Genomic DNA, 21921 nt, shown 5'->3' on the forward strand with positions numbered 1-21921 from the left:
CCGTCACAGGGATTCAAACCGCCAACCTTCCAATCGGCAAGCCCAAGAGGCTCAGTGGTTTAAACCACAGCGCCACCATATAGGTACCATATACACTGCTTACATTTTGCCCAATGGGCAACTGGCAGCTCTGAGGTGCATTTATTTAGGGAAATGGCACACTGTCCTAGTGCCTTGGTCCCAATATGAATCAGGAGTGCTGACATGTATTTAAATCCATAAAATGTAAAAATAAATAATGTATATTTTTAACTCCTTGTTTACGTATACAGCTGTGCACCTCAGATATTATTTTCTCCACCCCATACCTCTCCAAATAGTTTTCCTCATCTCCTTGCCTCCTTCCACACCTATCTTCTAAACCACTTTGCCTACCTGAATTGTAAACATTTAATGGCTTAGGCCTGGTTTGTACTTGCCTCTCTCACACACACCTCCTTCCCCTATCACAAAGTGCCCTTGTGTCCCACACGAAGCCACAGCCACACTTCCCCAATGTCCCTCACTTAACATTACATTACACTCCCTCCCTATATTTCACTTTTTCTCACGGCAGGTCTGCACTGAGCCTGGGCATGGCAAACACTGGCCACAAAAATGCCTACTTAACAAAAATTACAAACATGTCACACAACTCATGAGTAACTGCACATACTAGATGTTCCCTTTGACCTAATACAGCAATTTCCAAAATAAGATGTAGTACAAATGGAGTTTTTCCTCAAAAGCAGCCCAGAAAATCTGTGGGTGAAAAATGCACCGTGCCACTCAACTTCCCCATCATACATTTTTTTAAAGTTCCCAATAAGCCATATAATATCCTTTCTACTCCAAATTCCTCATGGAACACCCTCAAGCTTACCTCCCCTACACTGCCAAATTAGAAAATAGTTCAAAAGACCGATTTCATACTATAAGATACAGAACCTGGTCTCCTTGCCCCATCCACATTTTTCATTATAATGTCGGTATTTGATTCAGCGGACCCACCCTTAAAGCAAGGTGACAACTTGGGTCTTTTAACAGAATCATTCTTGCAGCTGTATAATACTCTAGTTTGGGTAAGCAGAAAGTCTCAAGTCTTTCGGAGAAGTACTTGGGGTGAAACTGGTTATAATGTCCCGGGACGGTGGGAAATACAACAGAATTTACAAACATTATATGCCATGCATGCCATTTCATGGTTGGGCCTCCTACAAAGAATCCAGTATACTAATTATAGCCCCAGATGAAAAGTGGCCATCGACACATGTCCTGCATAAGCAATTCTGCAACACTAAAGCAGATTTTCGATATTGGGAAATCTATTCCCAATAGATGTTCTGCATATAGGTAGTGCTGCTGCTCTCTAACAGAAAAGTGGAGGGAAGTTAGGCAAGGAAGAAGTAGTCAGCTGGAAAGTGTGAACTGACTAACCAGAATATATACTACACTTTTACAACAACAACAACAAAACCCCACACAACTGTTGTTATTGTTATCCCCCGAATAAACTGCACAGAATACAGATTCCTTTCCCCCCCCCTTTGCTCCCTTACACTGTGATGCATTTGTTATTCCAAAACCTTCCTGAGACTGGCTTGCAGGAAGCCAAGCCAAGTTTGTTGCCTTTTCAGAAATATTTCTCACCCCCCACCCCACCCACAACCCAAACTAGGATGCACCATCCCTACTAAAACGCATTCACACCAACATCAAAGCATCTTCTGAAAGGATGCACTGGGAGAACAAAAGTAACAACTTTATTTGAAACCTTCCCCCACAAACACACACACACACACACCCCAACTCCCTATTTCCAGCACAATCTCTCCCTCCTCCCTGTCCCCAATTTTTGGTAGTGTGGAAAAAATTGATTAAGCTTTGTAGTCAACATAGTGCTCCAGGCTTCATTCTCCTGGCTGAGATTTCTTCAGCTGTCAGGGCAGGGGTGGGGAGACACTTGTCCCTTTTGCCAGCATTGTTGGAGCAGCCTGCTAGGCCAAGGGGGTGGGGTATGAGAGGGTTAGAGCTCGGCAGATGCCTTTTTTGTCAAAGACAAAAGACCCCCAGCCATCCTCTCCACTTTTCATCACTTTCATCCAGGCCGGATCAAAGCACTGCTCTGCATATGAAAGGGCCCCGGCATTATGCGCCTCAAATTAGCCTATCGCCACCCCGCTAGCCTCTGAGGCCTTTCAACAAAAGCTCCCACATCTGTTCCATCTGATCCGTTTGCCTCATCTTCTCTCTCTAGCTCAGAGTGTGTTGTGTGTGTGTTTGTTTCTTCCCCACCCTCCGCTTGGAAAGCAATTCAGCTCCCTGAATTATAGTTCAGGGAGAGAAGGTCTTACTCTCCTCTCGGCTGTTTTTATAGTCTCTAGGGATCCTTTCGACCTGCCGTACTCACTCGAGCCACTCACGCTGTGGGTACTCTGGCACAATGGATCCGTTTCTGCACTCGCCTTTCTTCACCTGATGCAGGAGACTCGGGCGCCGAATGTTGCAAGCGAAGGCCGCTAGCCCTGAATCAAAGCGATCCTCGAATCAAAGGCAGGGTGGCTATGAAAGTCAATAATCCTCTTTTGTCATGGTAATGGTTCGTGCCAAGCACTGAGAAGAAAAGCGGGACTCTCTGCATAGATGCTGTGCACTTCCTTAGATGTGCTACGCCGGCCTCTCAGCTGCTTTTGAAGCCCTTCTCAAAGCCTATAACCTGAACTTTCCTCAGACCCTGTGAAGACCCACCCAGGGCACAAATACAGGGGAAAGGGCCAAGCAAGATTTCAGAGCGGATCCCTTTTAAAATATATATATATAACTTCATGCGCCATGGGTATATATGGATGCTACACCGGAATTTGCAGTCTACAATTCACAAATATATTTATCGAATTTTTATCTCCTGCTGAAAGGTTTTGTGCACTTGGCTCTCTAAAACGGAATGAAGGGCAGCGTCTCACTTTATACGGCATATAGGATTGCTGTGGATAAAACGGGGCTTCCCACAGTAACTACATAGATGTGAGTGAACAATTGTGGTAGCTCCTCGGTTGGTTGGCATGTGGTGCTGATAATGCCAAGGTTGCAGGTTTGATCCGCATACGAGACAGCTGCATTGCAAGGGGTTGGACTAAATGATCCTCAGGGTCACTTCCAACTCTACGATTCTAGGATACACATGTTCTCACTGTACATACATTGTTTGGGGGCCCTGACTGGACCAGCTCCCCAAGGGCACATATACAGTTGCTTAAGGATGCATATTGTCAATCACTCTCTTCATATTTGCTGCCACTCAGGTATGCTAAACCAAATAAGACTGTTACATAAACATGTACAGTAGAGACGCTCTCTCTGATAATTCTGTGGAGGTTGTACAAATACAGTGGTACATCGGGTTAAGAACTTAATTCGTTCTGGAGGTCCATTCTTAACTTGAAACTGTTCTTAACCTGAAGTACCACTTTAGCTAATGGGGCCTCCCACTGCCGCCACACCGCCAGAGCATGATTTCTGTTCTCATCCTGAAGCAAAGTTCTTAACCCAAGGTACTATTTCTGGTTTAGCGGAGTATGTAACCTGAAGTATCTGTAACCTGAAGTGTCTGTAACCCGAGGTACCACTGTACGCAAGTTCACCCCAAATCTTGCAAGCCAATCCCTGGAATACAGCTGCACATAACAGCATCATGTACAAAATAAGCAGCAAGCCATCAGATTTTAAGCCCTCTTGGTCTATGTTTACTCATTAAGCCAAACTGGCAGAAGAGCAAGATTATCTTGCATTCAATTTGAACCAAGAAATTGCTTTCCAGAGATATATTTATTTTTATGCACCCAATTTTTTAAAAAATGCATGATTCAATTTCCAATGCACATTAAAGCACAGAAGTAATAGGTGAGCTGTTATCCTGCTATTTATGTAGTTATTTCATTTTAACCTCACCCTTTAGCCCTAAAATGGGGACGTCCAAGTAGAGGTTAGCCCACCTTGCATATAGAGGGTGAGCAGGCAAATTGTTTTTTTCCTCCACTGCCAACACTGTCCCCAAAGTTCAACACATTCTCTACAGGAGGCAATGGCAGCCAGTTCATTTATACAAGGAAAAGTCATGGGGTACAACTCAAGGGAATCATAGATTGGTCCAGAGCTCCTCACTGCCCTCCAATGGCTGCATCAGTTGGCCGGGCTGCCCCCCCCCCATGCACCCCGGGTACCAACAACCACCGCTACACCACTGGAAGGATGTTAAACCTGCCTCAGTAACAGCAATATCTGGTGCAGGGCTGTCTTAAGCATATCCGGTGCCGTGGTGCAAATATTCCTCCGTTTCCCAGGACCTCCCCTGTTTCCCAGGACCCCAAAGTTGTTGACAGCACGTAGCCTTGAGTGGGAGATCTTTCAAGGTAGAGTGGATGGGGGGGGGGAGCGGTGGTAAGAGTCATGTTTATTATGTGCAGAGCGTGGGATGCAAGCACACACCACGCAGCCGAGGAGGTGGTGTGTCGCGGAGCCAGCAGAGAGAGCTCCGGACTGCGGGAAAGGATCCAGAGCCTTCCCGCCTCTGACGGGCGCTGGAGGCACACAGGCACCAAGCCCCTGCTCGCCTCGCTTACCTCCCCGCTCTCCCCTCCCCAGACTCTCCCCAGACTCTCTGCCTGGCGCCCTCCACTGCTTGGCACCCTGGCTCGCTGCGCCACTACGCCCAATAGTAAAGACGTCCCTGATCTGGTGTGAGAGCCATGCTTTGCCCTTTCTCAAATGCACTAAAGATTGCATCCTGCTTATCTTGTCTCAAAAACAAAAACAAATGGTGGGAGCCACCTGCACAGCCCCACTTTGGGTTTTCTTTCCTGGTCACACTGAAGTGTGACAGGAGTTCTGGAAACCAACTGTATACACATCCGTATGCTGATGTCACACAACTCTATTTCGCTATAATATCTGAATCAGGAGGGGCTGACCCCAGTAGTTCAGGCACCGGTGACTTCCAAGATTAGATTACTGCAATGTATTCTATGTGGGGCTTTCCTCGAGTTTGACCAGAAACTGCAGTTAGTGCAGAATGAATAATAATAGCTTAAATCTCCCAGGCCCTAACAAATCCTCCACCAGGGCCAGGGCTTTTTCAGTGACGGCTCCGACCTGGTGGAATGCCCTGTCCCACAAGATTAGGGCCCTGCAGGACTTGATCTCCTTCCGCAGGGCCTGTAAGACAGAGCTATTCCACCTGGCCTTCAATCTGAATAAGCCTGATCCTCTATTCCCTTTTCCCTTCCCTCTTCTATGAAGACACCCTTTCTGGGACCCCACATTTAATTCTTCCCTGGTCTCCTTGCTGGCCCTAGTAGGACCAACTTGGCCAGTTAGCCCTGGTGATCATTCGATGTCTACTGACTGGGTTGGGTTTTTTCCCAAAAATGACCCCTGAATTTTTGAATTTTATTGATTTTATGTTGTATTCTATCCTGTTTTATGCTGTTTTAAAGTCGCATGGAGTGCATGGGCAGCGTGGGGGCCGAGCCACCATGTCACTCCCAGTGCCACCCCCCGTGGTGTGCCATTTTGTCAACACCTCAGGGATGACAGCCAGGGCGGCCCACATCTCCTGCACCCCTCTTCGTATGTCCCTGCCCATGGAATAGAAATGTCAAATCTTCAGTCTTTATGATCATAAACTGGGAGGTGGGGTTTTTGTGTGTGTGTGTGTGCTTGAGACAATTTTGAATGACAGGAGTAGAGTCCAAGGCAGCTACTATCAACATTACCCCGCCTGGTAAATGGCAGGCATTGTGAAGGGGCTGTCAGAATACCTTTGGCCATGACACCTGCAGGCACTTTAACGCCCTCTCAGTCTGGAGAGGCTCTGCTTACAATTACTACAAATAAATCCAGCATTAGCAATTGCAAGGAAAGGGAACTTGACTTAATCGCACCCCCATTTTAAAATGAAGTACAGATGTAGCTCAAGGACATTAGCGCGAAGCCCACTCTGAACAGCACATTACAAAATAGACTCTCACCCAAATTGCTAACAATCAAAATCAAATACCCATTTTCAAGGATAACTTCTTTTGTGCAGGAGAAATAAGCAAGGAAAACCAATTGCATTTGTGTTATTATTTCAAAACAGGTCTGCTAAGTGTTCAAGGAACTATTCCTAATTGTCAAATAGCCTTTCACAAGTATCTATTTGCCTGAGAACTTCAGATAAAATCTTTAGCATTCAATTAAATGATTTTTTTTAAGGAATGAAATGTCAGGCTTGTTGACATTGAAGTTCCAATATTTAGCACCATTACTGGAACTCTAAGGAGTGATTTTCTTTTTGAAAGAGGAGTTATCATTTGAGCACACAAACAGGTGGAAAGGTGGTATCTATAGCAGCTACCCATGCAACTTTTCCATTTATGATTCTATGGATCAGCAAAGCTAACACCTTGGGGAGGGTGTTCGCACAGTAGAACCAGCATGACCAATGGTTAGGGGTGATGGGAGTTGCAGCCCAGCAACAACTGAAAGGCCACAGATTCCCCTTCCCTAATATCTTTTCCAGAGTGAAAATATCAGCCAGCATCAGAACCACTGGCCCTAGAAAGCTTACGGTAAGCTAAAATAATCAATTTATACCTAAACTGAATGAAAAACTCTGGTCCAAGTTCAGATTAGAGAGACAGAACCATAAGGAGATTGCTGAGGCCTTGAAGCTGCCCGTCAACAGCTAGCAGCCCCAGGACAGCAGACTGATGAAGCACACAGGTCACCCTCTCCCCACTATAATGAAGCACAGAATCAAAGAATTGTAGAGTTGGAAGGGACCAAAGGATCATCTAGTCCAACCCCCTGCAATACAGGACAATGCAGATGTCCCTTATGGGGATCGAACCTGCAACCTTGGCATTATCAGCACCACACTCTAACCAACTGAGCTATCCAGGCTCTATTAATAGATTGCATTTTTATTAAATTAAATTCTTTCTAAATATCCATCTTGACATTTATTAAATTTATATCCCACACTTCCCACCGAAGGAGCACAGATAAAGAGACATGTGAATGAACAAATGCAAATCTGCCCTGTATTTTGGTGACATGTTTCCTCCTTTGTGGTGGTTCATACGCAACCACCCTAAAAGTAACAAACAATTGCGACGAAATGAGGATCTTTGGTTCCTCTCAGTATCTGGTCCCCAGGCAGAGCTTCACAGAATAGCAGCTTTGATGAAACTTTTCTCCATTCGGATAGCCTCGGAAGGGCACTCCAAAACATTATCCTTCCCCACAAAAAAAAAAAAAAATGAAATATAATGTCAGCAGAAGTTCATTTACAAAGGTAGACAGATACTCCATGTAAATATCTAACACACAGGACACTAAAATGTTCAAACAGAGTTTGTATGTTTTAGTTCAGCCATTTTGTTGTTAATTTCACCACCAATAGATTAGATTAGCAATGGCTATTAAACAAAGCAACACAATTTTCCTCAGCCTTCATTGATTCTGCATTCTGAAGTAGCCAGAACGGTTGAGGAGAGGGGATCACATCACATCTCTTAGCTAACTTCCACCACTTCTCTACAACTGACCCATTTAGATTTGTGCAGGTAAGCAACGCTGTCCGGTTGGCTCCACCACCTGGTCCTAAAAGTGCACCTTAGATCGTGCCTAGATCTTCCAGTGCACAGAAGGGTTGAGTGGCAAAAGCACAGGGGAAGAAGTGTGGAAAAGACACTGCTTTAAGGTTCATGCTGCACAGTTAGACATCTGAACACCAAAGCGCAAACAAAACAATGGTTCCACCTTCAGGTTTCAATTACATCTCATTTATGGATTGAAAGCAACAGCAGCAGACAAGAACAATTTTATTCTCAGGAGGAATAAGCAGACATTGGCAATTTCTGCTCTTGTTTTTGTCAGAATTCTCTGACATCCTTTTACACCAAGTCACCTGCTTGGACAGGGCATGAATGTGAGCTGGGAACATCCCGGTTCAGCTTTCACCATGACCATGTGGGAGGTAATCCACTGGGAGCAGTCAAGTACAACATTCCTTGTTTTGCTAGAGTGGACATGCAAGGGAATGTTTGGTCCAGCCAGTCAAAACTTCCTGTTCCACCTGGCCTGGAGCATCCTTCCTTGCATGAGACTAGTAGGTGGGCGTGACCTTTCCAGACCTGGTAAAAGGCCAAGTCATGCAGCCACCTCTCCTCTTTTCGACCTTCTTGTTCATCCTGTCTGCTTCCCGCATCACCTGGACTGAACTGCTGGCTGCCAGAGAGGTCCCCCAGGTAATCTCCCATATGGGGTAAGCCTGTTTGTAACTTTAAGCCTTAAGCCTCCCTTCAGGGAACACACTGTGCTCTGCCTGATCGTAAGTAAAACTACTTTTTGTTACTTATGAATATGACTGTGGTGTCTTTATTCTTTTAGGAGGGATTCAAAAGGGGTCTTACCAGGAATATTAGAACATATCTCAATCTGGACAAGCCAGATTGAATTGCTTATTGTCTTAAGAAACTCACACGAGTTTGCAACCAGCTTTCTGCTGCGTAAGGAGGGGGATGCACTCTGCTAAGTGAAGAAACTTGCTAGCGCAAGTTAGGAAGGATATTAATAAACAATATATCCTCTCCTGCTACCCTCAACTTTCCCACAGGTGTAGTTATGCCACTATTCTTTCAATCTGCAATATCAATTCCTATTTCTGATGGAAGTGCCCATGGTTAGGGATTCAAAATGGTAGACAAGAGGGAGGGACCAGCAAGCATGGCAGAACCCTGGTATTCCCAAGAGTATTCTGGTAAAACAAAAGCAATCTTAAGAAGGAGGGAACCCAAAGTGAATATGTTCAGTGGTCAAGGAATGGTGCCTTACTATTGGAGCAGGAAAAATTAAAACTGTGCAGAAAAGAGGAATAGAATTGAATTTCCTAGAAAAAAAAGGGCATGGCTGACTCTACAAGTGAACAGGAGCATTTTGTACTGCAACATTTCACTGCAGCTCCCTCATATAGGAATTATAACGCTGAACCTTACAGGTTGCTGTCAGGATTTCTATGTGAAGCTCTTTGGAAAAGCACTTCATAAATATCACCATCACCATTATGTACAGGACAGATTCTCCACTAGGTTCAACCCAGCATAACTAACACATGTTTTACAGACAGAGAGTCTCCGGCGGAGTACAGCTGTAGGGAAAAACAATTGAAATCATAATTACAGATTGGCAGTGCTTCCATAATATACTGCAGGTGTCACTGTAGGCATGGAAATCCTGCACTTTTTAACTCTGGGTGAATAGTGCACTTTTTACTTTTTTGGTAGGCGGTGTTTGCAGGCAAATTTGGTGTCTCTTTTGTGTTTTGCTTTAAATATTATTGATGGTACTCTAGGCCCCCAGTCAGGTATCTCTCCCCTTTGTGTTCAATCAAGACTAGAACAAGATGGCAAGCAAGGGGTTTCAGATCCTTTCTTTAACATACTGATTGAAATAGAAAATGAATTATAAAGTTTATCTCCCCTCCCCATTCCCTCATGCAGTTAACACACCAGGACCTAAAGACCCTGGGTTTAGATCTCACCCTTCTAGATTAAACCAAATCTAGTTGATGGATCTTCAAACCCTAAAAATACAGTATCACAAAATATAAATGAATACAGTCCATAACATGCTATCCACAGAGTATTTCAGGCAGCTTTCATGCAATGGGAGGAAGCTGCTTAAAACCAAAATCCCCACATGAAAAACACCAGGAATCCCAGGACTACAACCAAAATACATGTTTCCCGTTTAGATACATTGCCAGAAGTCATCTGGAGAGGTTGAGTATCACCAATACACAGATTATCACGACACCCATCTGTCCCCCACAATCAAATACAGTGGTACCTCGGGTTAAGAACTTAATTCGTTCTGGAGGTCCATTCTTAACCTGAAACTGTTCTTAACCTGAGGCATCACTTTACCTAATGAGGCCTCCCGCTGCTGCCACCGCGAAATTTCTGTTCTCATCCTAAAGCAAAGTGCTTAACCTGAGGTACTATTTCTGTGTTAGTGGAGTCTGTAACCTAAATTGTCTGTAACCTGAAGCGTCTGTAACCCAAGGTACCACTGTATAAGTAGGGTTGTGGGTGTTCTAAATCAGCATCTGGCTGTAGGCAGGGCTTACTTTCAGCCAGAACTCACCGGAACTCAGTTTTGGCACCTCTCAGGTTGGCACCATTGCCATTGTAAGAGAACAAGGGAGGCGTTCATGGCAAGTCCTAGCACCTCTATTTCTAGAAAAATAGCACTGGATGTAGTAATGGACAAGATGAGGATCAATAAACAAGACTCAGTCCAGAGAAGACAGTAGTGCTTTTTGTCCACAGCTGGCCATTCCATTAGGAACTTGACCCTCTAGCTGTTTTTGGACTACAACTCCCACCATCCCTAGCCAACAGGACCAGTGCCCAGGGATGATGGGAACTGTAATCCCAAAACAGCTGGAGGGCAAAGTTTGGCCATCAGTGCATTAGGCAAACCAAGGCAACTGTCTTAGGCAGCAGGTGTGAGGAAATTGATGCTCCTTGATGGACCATCCCCACTCCATCCCACCTGGCGAGTCGTACGGCTCTTGATGTCTGCTTTCCCCTCCCAATCTCTAGGAAGATCCATGGGGGACCTCAGGGCAAGGCATTCTGGACAAGGTGACCATGAAAGTGCCTGTGCTGACATTACACTGATTTGAAACCCCTCTGCTCCCAGGGATTTTAGGTACCATCAGCTGCAAACTATCGCAGCAGCACAGGCGCTTTCATGGCCACCCTGCTTAGCATATACCTCACTCCAAGGACCCCAAAGGACCTTTTTTAGAGTGAGGAAGGATGGTGGAGGGCAGCTGAATCTCTTGGTGGATGACAAGACAAGTGGCTCTGAAAAAGTTGTGTACCCATCTTAATGATCAAGTCTGCAGGCTGGTTTCTCCCACTTGTTTCATCACCCCAAGCTCTCCAGAGAAGTCACTTGGCTTTACTAGCCAGGAGACAGCAGTTGGGAGTTTTGTCCAACACCTGAGCTCCTTTCCCTTAGTGGGCCAAAAATAAATATGAAAAATTAGCCCATGATTGTCCAGATGCTACAGCCTAGTCTGGTCTTGGTATGGACCTTTCCAAGTGGTTATTCCTAGTTGCTCCAGCTATCTATGGTTGCTTACTTTTCTTAATGGCACTAGACCTCACATGACAACTCTACAAATCCTACGAGTGGGAAAATGGCCCCAAGATTATCTGTCCACTGTTGTTGGCTTCCTTGCTGCTCTCTGTTTAGAAGACAATATAGTGTGCACCTAACTTACTCTCAACTCAAGCTACCAATTCCTGAGTCATAAAGGCTGCCTATGAATAAAACAGTGCATACAAATTCAGTCTAATTATGCTTTCTATCATATCCATTTATGGACAACTGAAACAATGGAAACGTGTCAAATCAGAAGGAAAATCTAAAGAAATGATTTGCAAAAGCAGCTATCCCAAATTCAATTCATCACAGAAGTCAGCTTGATCCAGTCAGAATTTCTAGACACCTCCCTTGCAATTGCTTTACACATTCGTTATTTGAAAAGCACACATTGCAATCTAGATCGACATGAAATGAAGCCAGGAAAGGACCTGTTCTCTTGTTTGAATTATCTCAAACAAATCAGCAAGGGTTTGACATTCAGCCATTTGTTTCATCTGCCATTTGGATGCCACAGGCCTTGGTTGGAAGCCCTCCAACAGCTCACTCAGCGACATGGCTTGAAAGCAGAGATCCCGGTGTGGCTTGAAACTGATATTGAGGTGTCAGACATGCAAGCCCACAATGATTTCACGACATGAAAGGAGTTAGTCAAGGAGTTTTTCCATGGCATTGGAGACCCACGTCGCTTGCACACATTCTCTCTCTTCCGGCACTCACAGCATAAAGAGCATAGAGTGACATTTTGGATGGGGAGTTGGTGACCATTACAACCTGCACTAAACGTTTTTTTTCAGAGCTGTTTTTCAAAATATAACTAGCCAAGGAAAAGTGCACCAATATAGAACAAACAAAAAACAAACAAAACCCCTCACAACAATAATTTTATTTGCAAAGTTTCTGAGGGTCCAACTAGATAATTATGGACAAGCCAACTTTCACCGCACATCCAAAAACCAAAACAAAACCAGAAGAAGAGTGTAATATGTAACAGGTACTTAATTCTTCTTGGTTGAATCTTCACAACCTACCACTGCCTGATACCATTGATCAGTTTTTCTCCATTTTATTTTGTCCAGTTACTGCTTACAAAATAGAATTTTCAGCTATCATGGAGAATAATATACAGTAAACTTCATATTGTCGTGAACTTTTGTACTCTGGACTTCAAATAGAAATTACCTTTTTTAAAAAACAAAACCAGAGAAGGTTCTATGCATTTGTTCAATAGTGTCTTGGAACTACGCTGCAGTTATGGGGAAAATTTAAAACTTAGGAAATTTAAAGCCAATGTATCCTTATTGATCCTAGGTAGGTGTTCCCTATGACTAAGGACATATAAAGCTGTAGGCACAGCCCACAACCCCGTTTCAGCCTGGCATTTGAACCAGTTCACAAAGACTGTAATTTGGACGCTGAAGTGGAAAGAATGATACAAACAAGACAAAAAGAAATTCAACAGCAACACGAGGGTTCTGCTAGAAGATCCCAAGTGCCGAAATAACAGCAGGAGAGTGACTAAATCATGAAAAAAAATACACTGATGCCCCATGGATCCAGTTTGCATGTAACACTAAGCCATAGTTTAGGGCTACAAGAATGAGCCACGGTGAGCCTTGTGCTTTCATGCTTTCTCTCTTCTTTCCTCTCCAAGCAAAGCAGCAAGAAGGCTGGATGGTTCCACTTTCATTTTAGATAATTTAGAACTCCATCTGAACCCTAAACTGTGGTTAACTGTGGTGAAAACCATACAGCTTTGTAAACTTTGGAACTGCTGTTACAAAAGCTGAAAAGCTAAGTATATTATAGCATAAGCTTTTGTAGGTTAGAATCTGCTGCATCAGAGGCATCAAATATTATTTGCAATCTGATGAAGTGGACTCTAGCCCCCAAAAACGTATGCTATAATGAATGTTTTCCTATTTATGGTGACACTGGATTGTTCTTGATGCAATGGATTAACATAGCTACACCTCTTCTGGAGGGTCTCTCAACAAATGAGAACGTAACGTGGGAAAGTCCTGATATAATTAATGGTGAAACTTCTAGGTATGAAAACATAAGAGACCACCACATCAGTTTGGGAAATATCTACCAAGTTCCCGTGCTCTTCTACTGTGCAGAATTTAAGTACATTCAACTCTCCTTTTCTTCTGAATCAACTAGCCAATGAGCCATTTGGAAACAATTATTTGGAGCAAATAGAGAGGCTTTTCTAGCATATAGGATCAGTCGGTTACCTCCATGCCTTTTAGGACAAAAATTGTTCAAGCCATCTCTCCGCATCTGTTATGTACTGAGTTGAAATCCCAGTTCCAGAGTATCACCAAGCCCTTTGAGCCATCACAAGATCTGAAGATGTCACAATAAGTAATCCCTGTGAACGTTATTTGTCGGGACGGGGTGGGGGAGAGAGAGAAGGGATCAGGAAAAGAACCTCAAGTTTGACGAGCAGTTGTTTGTGATCACACGCCATGACCAATGGCAAACTGAGGGAGACAAGAGTGCCTTTATCAAGGAGCCCTAAGCAAGCTCATAATTACTGGAAGTTATGAAAACATTACACTCCAGCTAGCAGGAACTATGGGCCACTGTGCAGATGGCATGTCTTTCCTAATCCAATGTGACAGCCTCCCCGACATGCTCAAAGCAGCCCTTTAAAGGATCCTAATGGTTCTGAAATCGTGGCAGCATTAGAAACCGCTTTCAGAGGCGGCATGGGTCTGCCGTTGAGTTGCCCCGGCTCACAGTCCATTCAAAACCAAGAATAAACTTCTCCCCTCATCCACATTCGGCAGCACAAAAGTAGAAAATCCAGGACTACATTTTGCAAGTAAACCTTCTCTGCCCACCAAGAATGTACTTTGAATGCTGGTCTGGTTGATTTGGCAAGGACTGAGACAACACTTAGAATGTCATGCAGCTCTACGCGTCAGGCCCAGCCAGCACCAATTTTTTGAAAGAGCAGCCTATTCCAATTCAAATAATTATGATGCTCTTGTCTAGACTTTTTCTGCTTTGGCTCTCTTAAGAGCTCCGAACGCAACACAGCAATTTCAGTTTCTAAATTTGTCGTGCAAATGGATTGAATAGCTGCGGCGATTAAAACAGAGGATCTGCCAGAAAACAAAAAAGATTGCTACACAGGGAACAGTTTTGACACTTTGAAGAAATGGCACTATTATGACAATGGAGCAAGCACTGACTGTGTCCCCCAAATAATCTAATAGAAATATGTAAGTAGTGTTTGTATTGTTATGAGTTTGTGGGTGCCACATACCTACAATTCAACAAGTAGGGCTAGGTGATATCTGGTTTCCAACTCTCCTTCGCTAGATACCTCCCTGTGACCAACGTTAGCTCTAAAAACAAACGCATCCCTCCATGTACCAGATTGCAATGATTGCTGGAAGGAGCACAGAGAGAAGAAACAACACGGTGCTCCTGTAGAAGCCTTCGTCTGCCCCACCTGCAATAAAACATGTCTCTCCTGTATTGGTCTCTACAGCCACAGCAGGTTTGACTTTACTGCCCAAAGACCAACTCTTCCATTGTCTCTCGAGACAGATGGATGCCAACAACCTCCATGTACTATGCAGCACACAAAAAATGGCACTTGAAAAAGCACATTTATGCATATTTTTAACTCCTTTAGGAGACACTTTGCAACAGCTAAAGCCTGAAGTATTTCAACTTCAGCTAAGAGATAATCCAGGATCTGGCCACATGCAGCAATCTAGCTAATCCTGTTACAGCAGGGCAACGCGACTTCCAGAAATTCACAAGGCTGGTTACATAAATCTTCCTTAACACCATTATAGGACAGAGTAGAGATTACAATACATCTCTAACCTAAACATTGTTACATGCTCAACTTTCACTGACTGGTTTGGATTGAAGCGGAGCAGATCACATTTTCTCCAGCTTCAGAATGCATTGACAGCTATAAGAAACGAGCCCCTCTTCCCCTCCTCAAATACTTGGCTGTTCACATTTGACCTTCACACACACAGCAAATGTAATAATGAATCCAGTGCAAAGACTGAGAGACTGCAACTAAGCACTAAAAGCAAAAAGTGTGCTTCCTAAGAGATATCTTAGGTCAAACCGCTGATGAATACCTAAATAGATTTCATTCCCCCCCATTGTTCAACTGAAGTACACCACATACCTGTTGTTTTTTGCAGTCTTCGAAAAACAGACCAACTGCAAACTGAAATATAGTGTATATTATATACATTGTGTACAATATTACCATGCATGTGGTGTTTGAGAAACTTTGTGTGGAGGGCTCTAAAGGTTTGAAGAGATTAGCCTCAACCATATACTGTATAATTTATTGATCAAAAGCAAATTTGAGTATGGAGTAGAATTGAAGATAGCTTGGGAATCCGACAGGTGTGAAATTTAGTGCAGTGGAATGGAAATCTATGTGGCCACATCTCAAAAATTGTCTCAGCAAGGTTGCATCATATGAATAAATCTCTCCCGCTATCCAGTAACTGGGCAAATTGTTCCATTTAAGGTGGCAATGTAATACAGTTAAGACTTTTTGAAGAGGGCCTTTTTAACAGTTAGTGGTATCACAACCTTGCATCCAACCTCCAGCTTACTCTACTTACAGAACACAAGAAAAAGGCAGTGCGTAAGGACCTCATAATAAACCTCTTTGTGGAAGCTCAAAGGTAAATAGGACATTTCTGGAAATCTAAAGGAGGTTTTCCCATTCAACAAGACATGGCAATCAGCACCAGCTGAAAAGCTGACAGGTAGTTGTAGAATTGTTGGGAGAGAAGGGAATGAAATATAGCAGGAGAACGCTCACGAAGTACAAATCCTTTTCATAAGAAGTGTACCCCCCCCAACTCAATGGCCCAGGAGACCTGATGGCCCTTGTGGTCCCCTTCCAACTCTACAACTTTTTGGGGGTTGGGGGGGGCGGCGGCCTGTAGAATCTTTACTAGTTTTTGTTGGGACCTTGCGCCACCGATAAAACCATTCATTGTATGTATTACTTGACTCAAGATAACTGTTGTTTATTTCAAACAAACAGTTCTTAACAAAGTATTTACAGGCAATAATGCTATGTAAGTATAAGCATTACGTGGTGGTAGTGGTGGTGAATCACTGCAGCGAAACACTAAGTAGATGACCCAAATCATGAATTGCATGGAAGCAGTAAATAACAGGCCACTGTTTGAAACCAAATTCGTGAGAAATAGTATTTTCCACACGCAAGCAACTTGTGGAATCTATTCTAAAGAAGCATGGCAAAAGTCAGCAATTTAACTGCAGTCAGATAAAGCAATATTTTTTTTTATTTCACATTATCTTCACGAGAGGTCATGAAAATTATGCACTGGCCTAACCACTGCTCTGGAAGAGTCCAGGAGGGTGTGACACTATCTGTCAACTGATCAGGGAAATTGGATTTGACACTAACCAAGAGGCAAATATGTCCTGTTAGATTTTCTATTCAGAGGTGTCTTGTGCTACTAGGGCGTGTCACTTTAGGGAGTGAAATTTTAGGGAGTGCAAATGTTTTAGGGAATGCAAATTTCTCCAGGGAAGGGTCTTAAAATAAGTTTTTTGGTGTGAGGAATAAGTCCACTATTATTTTTGTGATTGGTAAGTCTACGTTTGACAACGAAGCACATAAACTGGTTCCGGAAAACCAAAGAATTTTAATTTTACCTTCTGAAAATGTCAAGCAATTCATCATCAACATCATCATAAATATTAATATATAACTACAAGTACTTGGTGATCATTTTTAACGATTTTATGCAACACAACACATTATGTTATGCAACACAATGTGCAACACATTATGGCATTGCAGGGTTTCAAACCCATTTTAAAGGCCTTGTGTCAATTGTTGAGTGTGTGTGTGTTGTTGGTTTTGTGTGTGTGTGTGTGTGTGTGTGTGTGTGTGTGTGTGTGTTTTCAGTAAAACAAAAGTGCTGGTGCCCTACACCAGCCACTGGAAGAATGCCCCCTATTTCTTCTGAACTCTTCCCCTTTCCCAGCTCGATAATTCAAATCTCCAGTCCTGCTGACCTAGTTTATCCCAGGAAGGGAAATGTTTACATGAATATAAAATGCAATGTGCTTTTCATTTATTCAAAATAATATTTTCAATGCTGTACTGTTTAAACACATGCAAACACACAACCCTAGTATTGAAAAGGCGTATTTATGTTTACTGAACAAAACAGATCCATATGCTGCATGAAAACTGTAATGAGCCATGTTCAATTGTATCATGACTCATCACTTGGTTCAATGAGGTTGGATTGCTATGCAGTTGTTTCTTCAAAAGCAGTAGTTCGTGGATTTATTTATTTTTAGTTAAGTCTTATCAATCCATCAGCATAAACAATTTGACTTGGTGCAGAAATACACACTAACTCAGACTCTATGGTTTGCAGCATGCATAGTTCATTACCCTGGCGGGTTCTCTAAGGATAGTTGTGCAGCAAGCTTTGAGTCAAACTGAATTTCGACAAGACTATGTGATAAACATTATTTTAAAACACATACACAAACACAACCCCATTGGATCCAAGTCTTGTCCTTTAAAACAATTTTAAATCACTTTTAGAGAGCTTGCTGTCCCTGCCTGCTCCACCAGGAGGTGTTGCTGTCGCCAATAAGGCGTCACTTGGTGGCGCTCAGGAGCTGGTGATAAGGAGGAGCAAGGGGGGGGGTCCTGGGTGGAATGGTGAGGAGGGGTAACCACTGCCCCAGGGTCTGGCTCGGCAGTTGAATGAGCTTAAAGCACCCAAGAGGGAGAAAGGCTTTTCAAAATGTGTGCATTTGTAGGAGAGTGCCAACGGTTGGGGGATAATAATAATAATAATATTTTTTTATTTATACTCCGCCCTTCCCGGTTCAGAAAACTGGGCTCAGGGCGGCTAACAACAAATTTAAAACACTTAATTGATGCAACAACAAAAAAAGCATAAAATACAACATAAAACGTGAATAACAATAAATTCAGAATTCAAAAATCAATTTAAGGGGGAAATCCTTCCAATAAACATTGGATGATCACCAGGGCTAGCTGGCTAAATTAGTCCTGTTTGGGCCAGCGAGGAGACCAGGGGAGAATTAGCTGTGGGATCCGAGAGCGAGTAATCTTCATAAAAAGGGGAGGGAAGGAAAGGAGGGGGGGAAAGATCAGGCTAAGTTCAAATTGAAAGCCAGGCAGAATAGCTCTGTCTTACAGACCCTGCCGAAGGAAGTTAAATCCGGCAGGGCCCTGGTCTCATGGGACAGATCATTCCACCATGTTGGAGCCATCACTGAGAAGGCCCGGACCCTGGTGGAGGATAATCTGACTTCCTTAGGGCCCGGGACCTCTAAACTATGATTATTCATGGACCTTATTCATGCATAGACAGGTGGCTTTCCCCCTGCTCCTATAGGAGTTTGTGGCTCACTGGAATCCAGGCGCTTCCTTTCCACCAGCCTCTCAGTCACAGAATTGTAGAGTTGAAAGGCTCTCGTAGGGTCATGTAGTCCAACCCCCTGGAATGCAGTTTTTAAATGGCTCACGGCGTGCAGGAAGCGGACAGAGAAAGGGTTTTCCTCCCTCTCTGAGAACTTGGGGACCACCCAGCAAAGCTGAATGTTGCAAGACTCAAAGAGAGATGACAGAAAGTCCTTCACGCAGCGCATAGTTAAAACTATGGAACTTGCTTTTCACAGGGGACAGTAATGGCCACCAACTTGGATGGCTTTAAAAGAGGATTAGACAAATTCGTGGAAGAGGAGAGGGCTATTGAAGGCCAGGATGGTGATGATTTGCATCCACAGTTGGAAGCGGTGATGCTACAGAATACAGAATACAGAAACCACAGGAGGGGAGAGGGCTCTTGCGCTCAAATCCTGCTTCCCATAATGGGCATCTGGTTGGTCACTGTGCGAACAGGACGCTGGACTAGATATAAGGCCATTGGTCGGATCCAGCACACTCTCCTTCTGTTCTTAAGGGAGTAATTATTACCCAAGGAGAATTACCCTTTTTCCATTGCCAGATTTACCACGGACTTTGCAATTGGAAAAAGTAGGAGAAATTTTTTTCAAATGTAAAACAGAAGTATACAGAAAACTATCCATTTTCCCATCTTACTGCAGGTTTTGTTTCATTTGGAAAAGTAAAATTTTATTTTATGGTTTTTCATTGTTTACATTTTGAATTCGATATATATGGGGGCACAAAAATCTTTTAAGTGCTTAGGGCCTCTAAAGGACTTAATCCGACCCTGTGACGTGACCCACTTTCTTTGCCCACACAGTTTGAAATCAAGCCAGCAAGGGAATGGGCACAGTATGGTCGTGCTGTGTCTTCCCAACTGCCAACAATGATACAAACAACACTTTTGGCAGGGAGCTGTGTCCTTACCTGCCCCACATTCGATGTCTTATATGAAGCTGGGTGTAGGGCAGGTGGGTGTAGCTTGTCAGAAACTGACTCATGGGACAAAAGAGGAGGACATGTGGGTCTAATCAGACATATGGGTGGGAGGCTCCCCACTACTGGGCTACAGAAAACTACAACTCCCAAAGAAGGCTTGACAAGTTGAACTGGTTTAACATTCAGGTAGGTAGCCATGTTGGTCTGATGCAGTCCAATTCTCCAGTAGCACCTTAGATACCAACTAAGTTTGTTCTGGGTATAAACTTTTGTGTGCAGGTATCTGAAGAAGTGTGCATGCACACCAAAGCTTATACCCAAAAGAAACGTACGGTAGTTGGTCTCTAAGGTGCTACTGGACAAATTTTTAATTGGTTTAACATGTTTGCTATTAGTCAATGTGCACTCCAACATGTTGCATTTTTGAACGTATTCCATGATATCCTATACTGAAAGGTGCCCTTCCTAAGTAAATCCATGCCCGGTTGCTATCAGTGTTACTAAGCACTTTGCCAAATACCCTATTTAAGTTGAAAGCGGCAGTTGCCAATGATTAATTAGGAAGTCAAACACAACATGAGGAAGCAGGCAAAACCCAGCTTTCTGCAACTGAAGGAGAGATGCATCTATCTACATGTTTCAGCAACCAGAAATTTCAAATGCTGAGGGTCTTTAGATAGAGTGTGCTCCTATGGTCCGGACCTCCTAAGGCCGGGACATTTGCTTCTTTGACAAGAAGCAAAGTTCTGGAATCTCCCTAAGGAGCATTCCAGAGTTCCAATGCAAGAAGCCAATTCAGACATTTTGCCCACTTTGTGGTCTCTGCCCCCCAACCTCCAATGAAAGGGGAATGTGGATTGCCAACTAAGAATGATCAAAGCACAGATTGTAGGACGTATAGGACAGCAGGCGAAGAAAACTTCGGTTTCCCTTACCTGGGAGAAACTGAGGCCGTTCAATGGGTGGCATTGCTCCTCTACTTTTTCCACTGCCCCGGTCTGCTTTCGAAGGCGTTCAGCTTCCTGGGCAAGGTAGAGATCCAAGACAGGTACACCACGTGACTTAATGTCCACCTCAGTCAGAGAATTCACCATCAGCATGACCCATACCGGCCTTTTCCTCTCCCAGTTCCCTGCGATAGCATTGAAGAGATAGTCAGCATACAGGCCTTTGCCTCGTTGGTCTGGAGTCATCCAGGAAGGCATCATGAGCTTGACGTATTCCAAGTGGCGCTTGAGCCGGCGGTAAATGTCCCTGGGGAGCACATCCTGAAGGTTTTCGCCCTGTGGCAGGAGCTGGCAACTGGTAAGAGCAGAGATTGTGTAGGGATCGGTGAGGTCCAATTCAAAGTAGACAATATGGCTCTGCTGGAAGGCCCTCTTGGAGTTGTCAGGGATAAAATCCCAGACCCGGGTATACGGGACGTGAATGGTACCAAAAAAGTAGGACGGCGGGTCTCTTTTTATAGTCCACAGGAAGGAGTTCAGCTCACTTTGCTGAAGAGAAGGAAACACAACAATGAAAACAGGGCACTACAGTATGTGGAGAGATAACATGGGAGATCAGGGTCAGTCATATTCAATTGGTGGGCAAGTTGTTTGGTTGGGCTCTAAAGTCACTGAGACAGTAGAGCTAGGCTTTGTGATTGCAGGTGCGGTGCTAATGTTAAATGGTGTCAAAACTAGTCTTCCCCCCCCCAAAAAAATGAGTGGCAGAAAAAAGCATCTTACCTAGATATTAGAATCCAGCAACTATTCCCTCAATGACCAGTTACACAAGAGATTGCAGAAACAGAGAAAGTAATCTCTGAGGCAAGCAGAAGGATGGGCTAACTGGTCTAATGCAAGCTGAAGTAAAAATGGACATTTAAAGTTCACAGCAAAAAGCAACATACACACATATTTTATACGAAAACGATGCATTTCTCTAGACATATATCCTTTTGATAACAGAAAGGTTTGGGTTTTGGTTTTGTTTTTTGTAAAAGCACAGAAATACCTACCCCCAAGGTTTTTAAAAAATGTATTTCAAAGAGCAAGAACTTTGGTTTCATTTCAGTAAACGTGCAAGTGATTTTGTAAAACATTAAAGTCCCCAACATTTCCCAATATGAAAAAATTGTGATGCTTCACATATCCCATATTTGCTTTTATTAGTTCAAAAATCTAATACTAAGAGACTAACCTAACCTAAAGATAAAGGCAAAGATTTTTTTAAAAACAAAAGAAAAACAAAACAACTATTTTATGTGGTGATAAGATGAATGAAGATAACTGAAAACCTAGAAAGGCGAGAAGTGT

At 43.5% G+C, this 21921-nt stretch overlaps 1 protein-coding gene across 5 annotated transcripts in view; it reads right to left on the reverse strand.

Annotated features, from left to right (window-relative positions):
- The window catches only part of TRABD2A (TraB domain containing 2A), a 72447-nt gene that overhangs the window by 28377 nt on the left and 22149 nt on the right, over nucleotides 1-21921 (reverse strand). For all 5 annotated transcript variants that reach the window (XM_081894381.1, XM_081894382.1, XM_081894379.1 and 2 more), the window contains exon 2: nucleotides 20557-21117. In XM_081894381.1, the coding sequence (XP_081750507.1) occupies nucleotides 20557-21117 (561 nt within the window). The remainder of the gene's footprint in view (nucleotides 1-20556; nucleotides 21118-21921) is intronic.

The sequence above is a fragment of the Podarcis melisellensis genome (genome assembly GCF_964234715.1).
Source record: "Podarcis melisellensis genome assembly, chromosome: 17".
NCBI lineage: Eukaryota > Metazoa > Chordata > Lepidosauria > Squamata > Lacertidae > Podarcis > Podarcis melisellensis.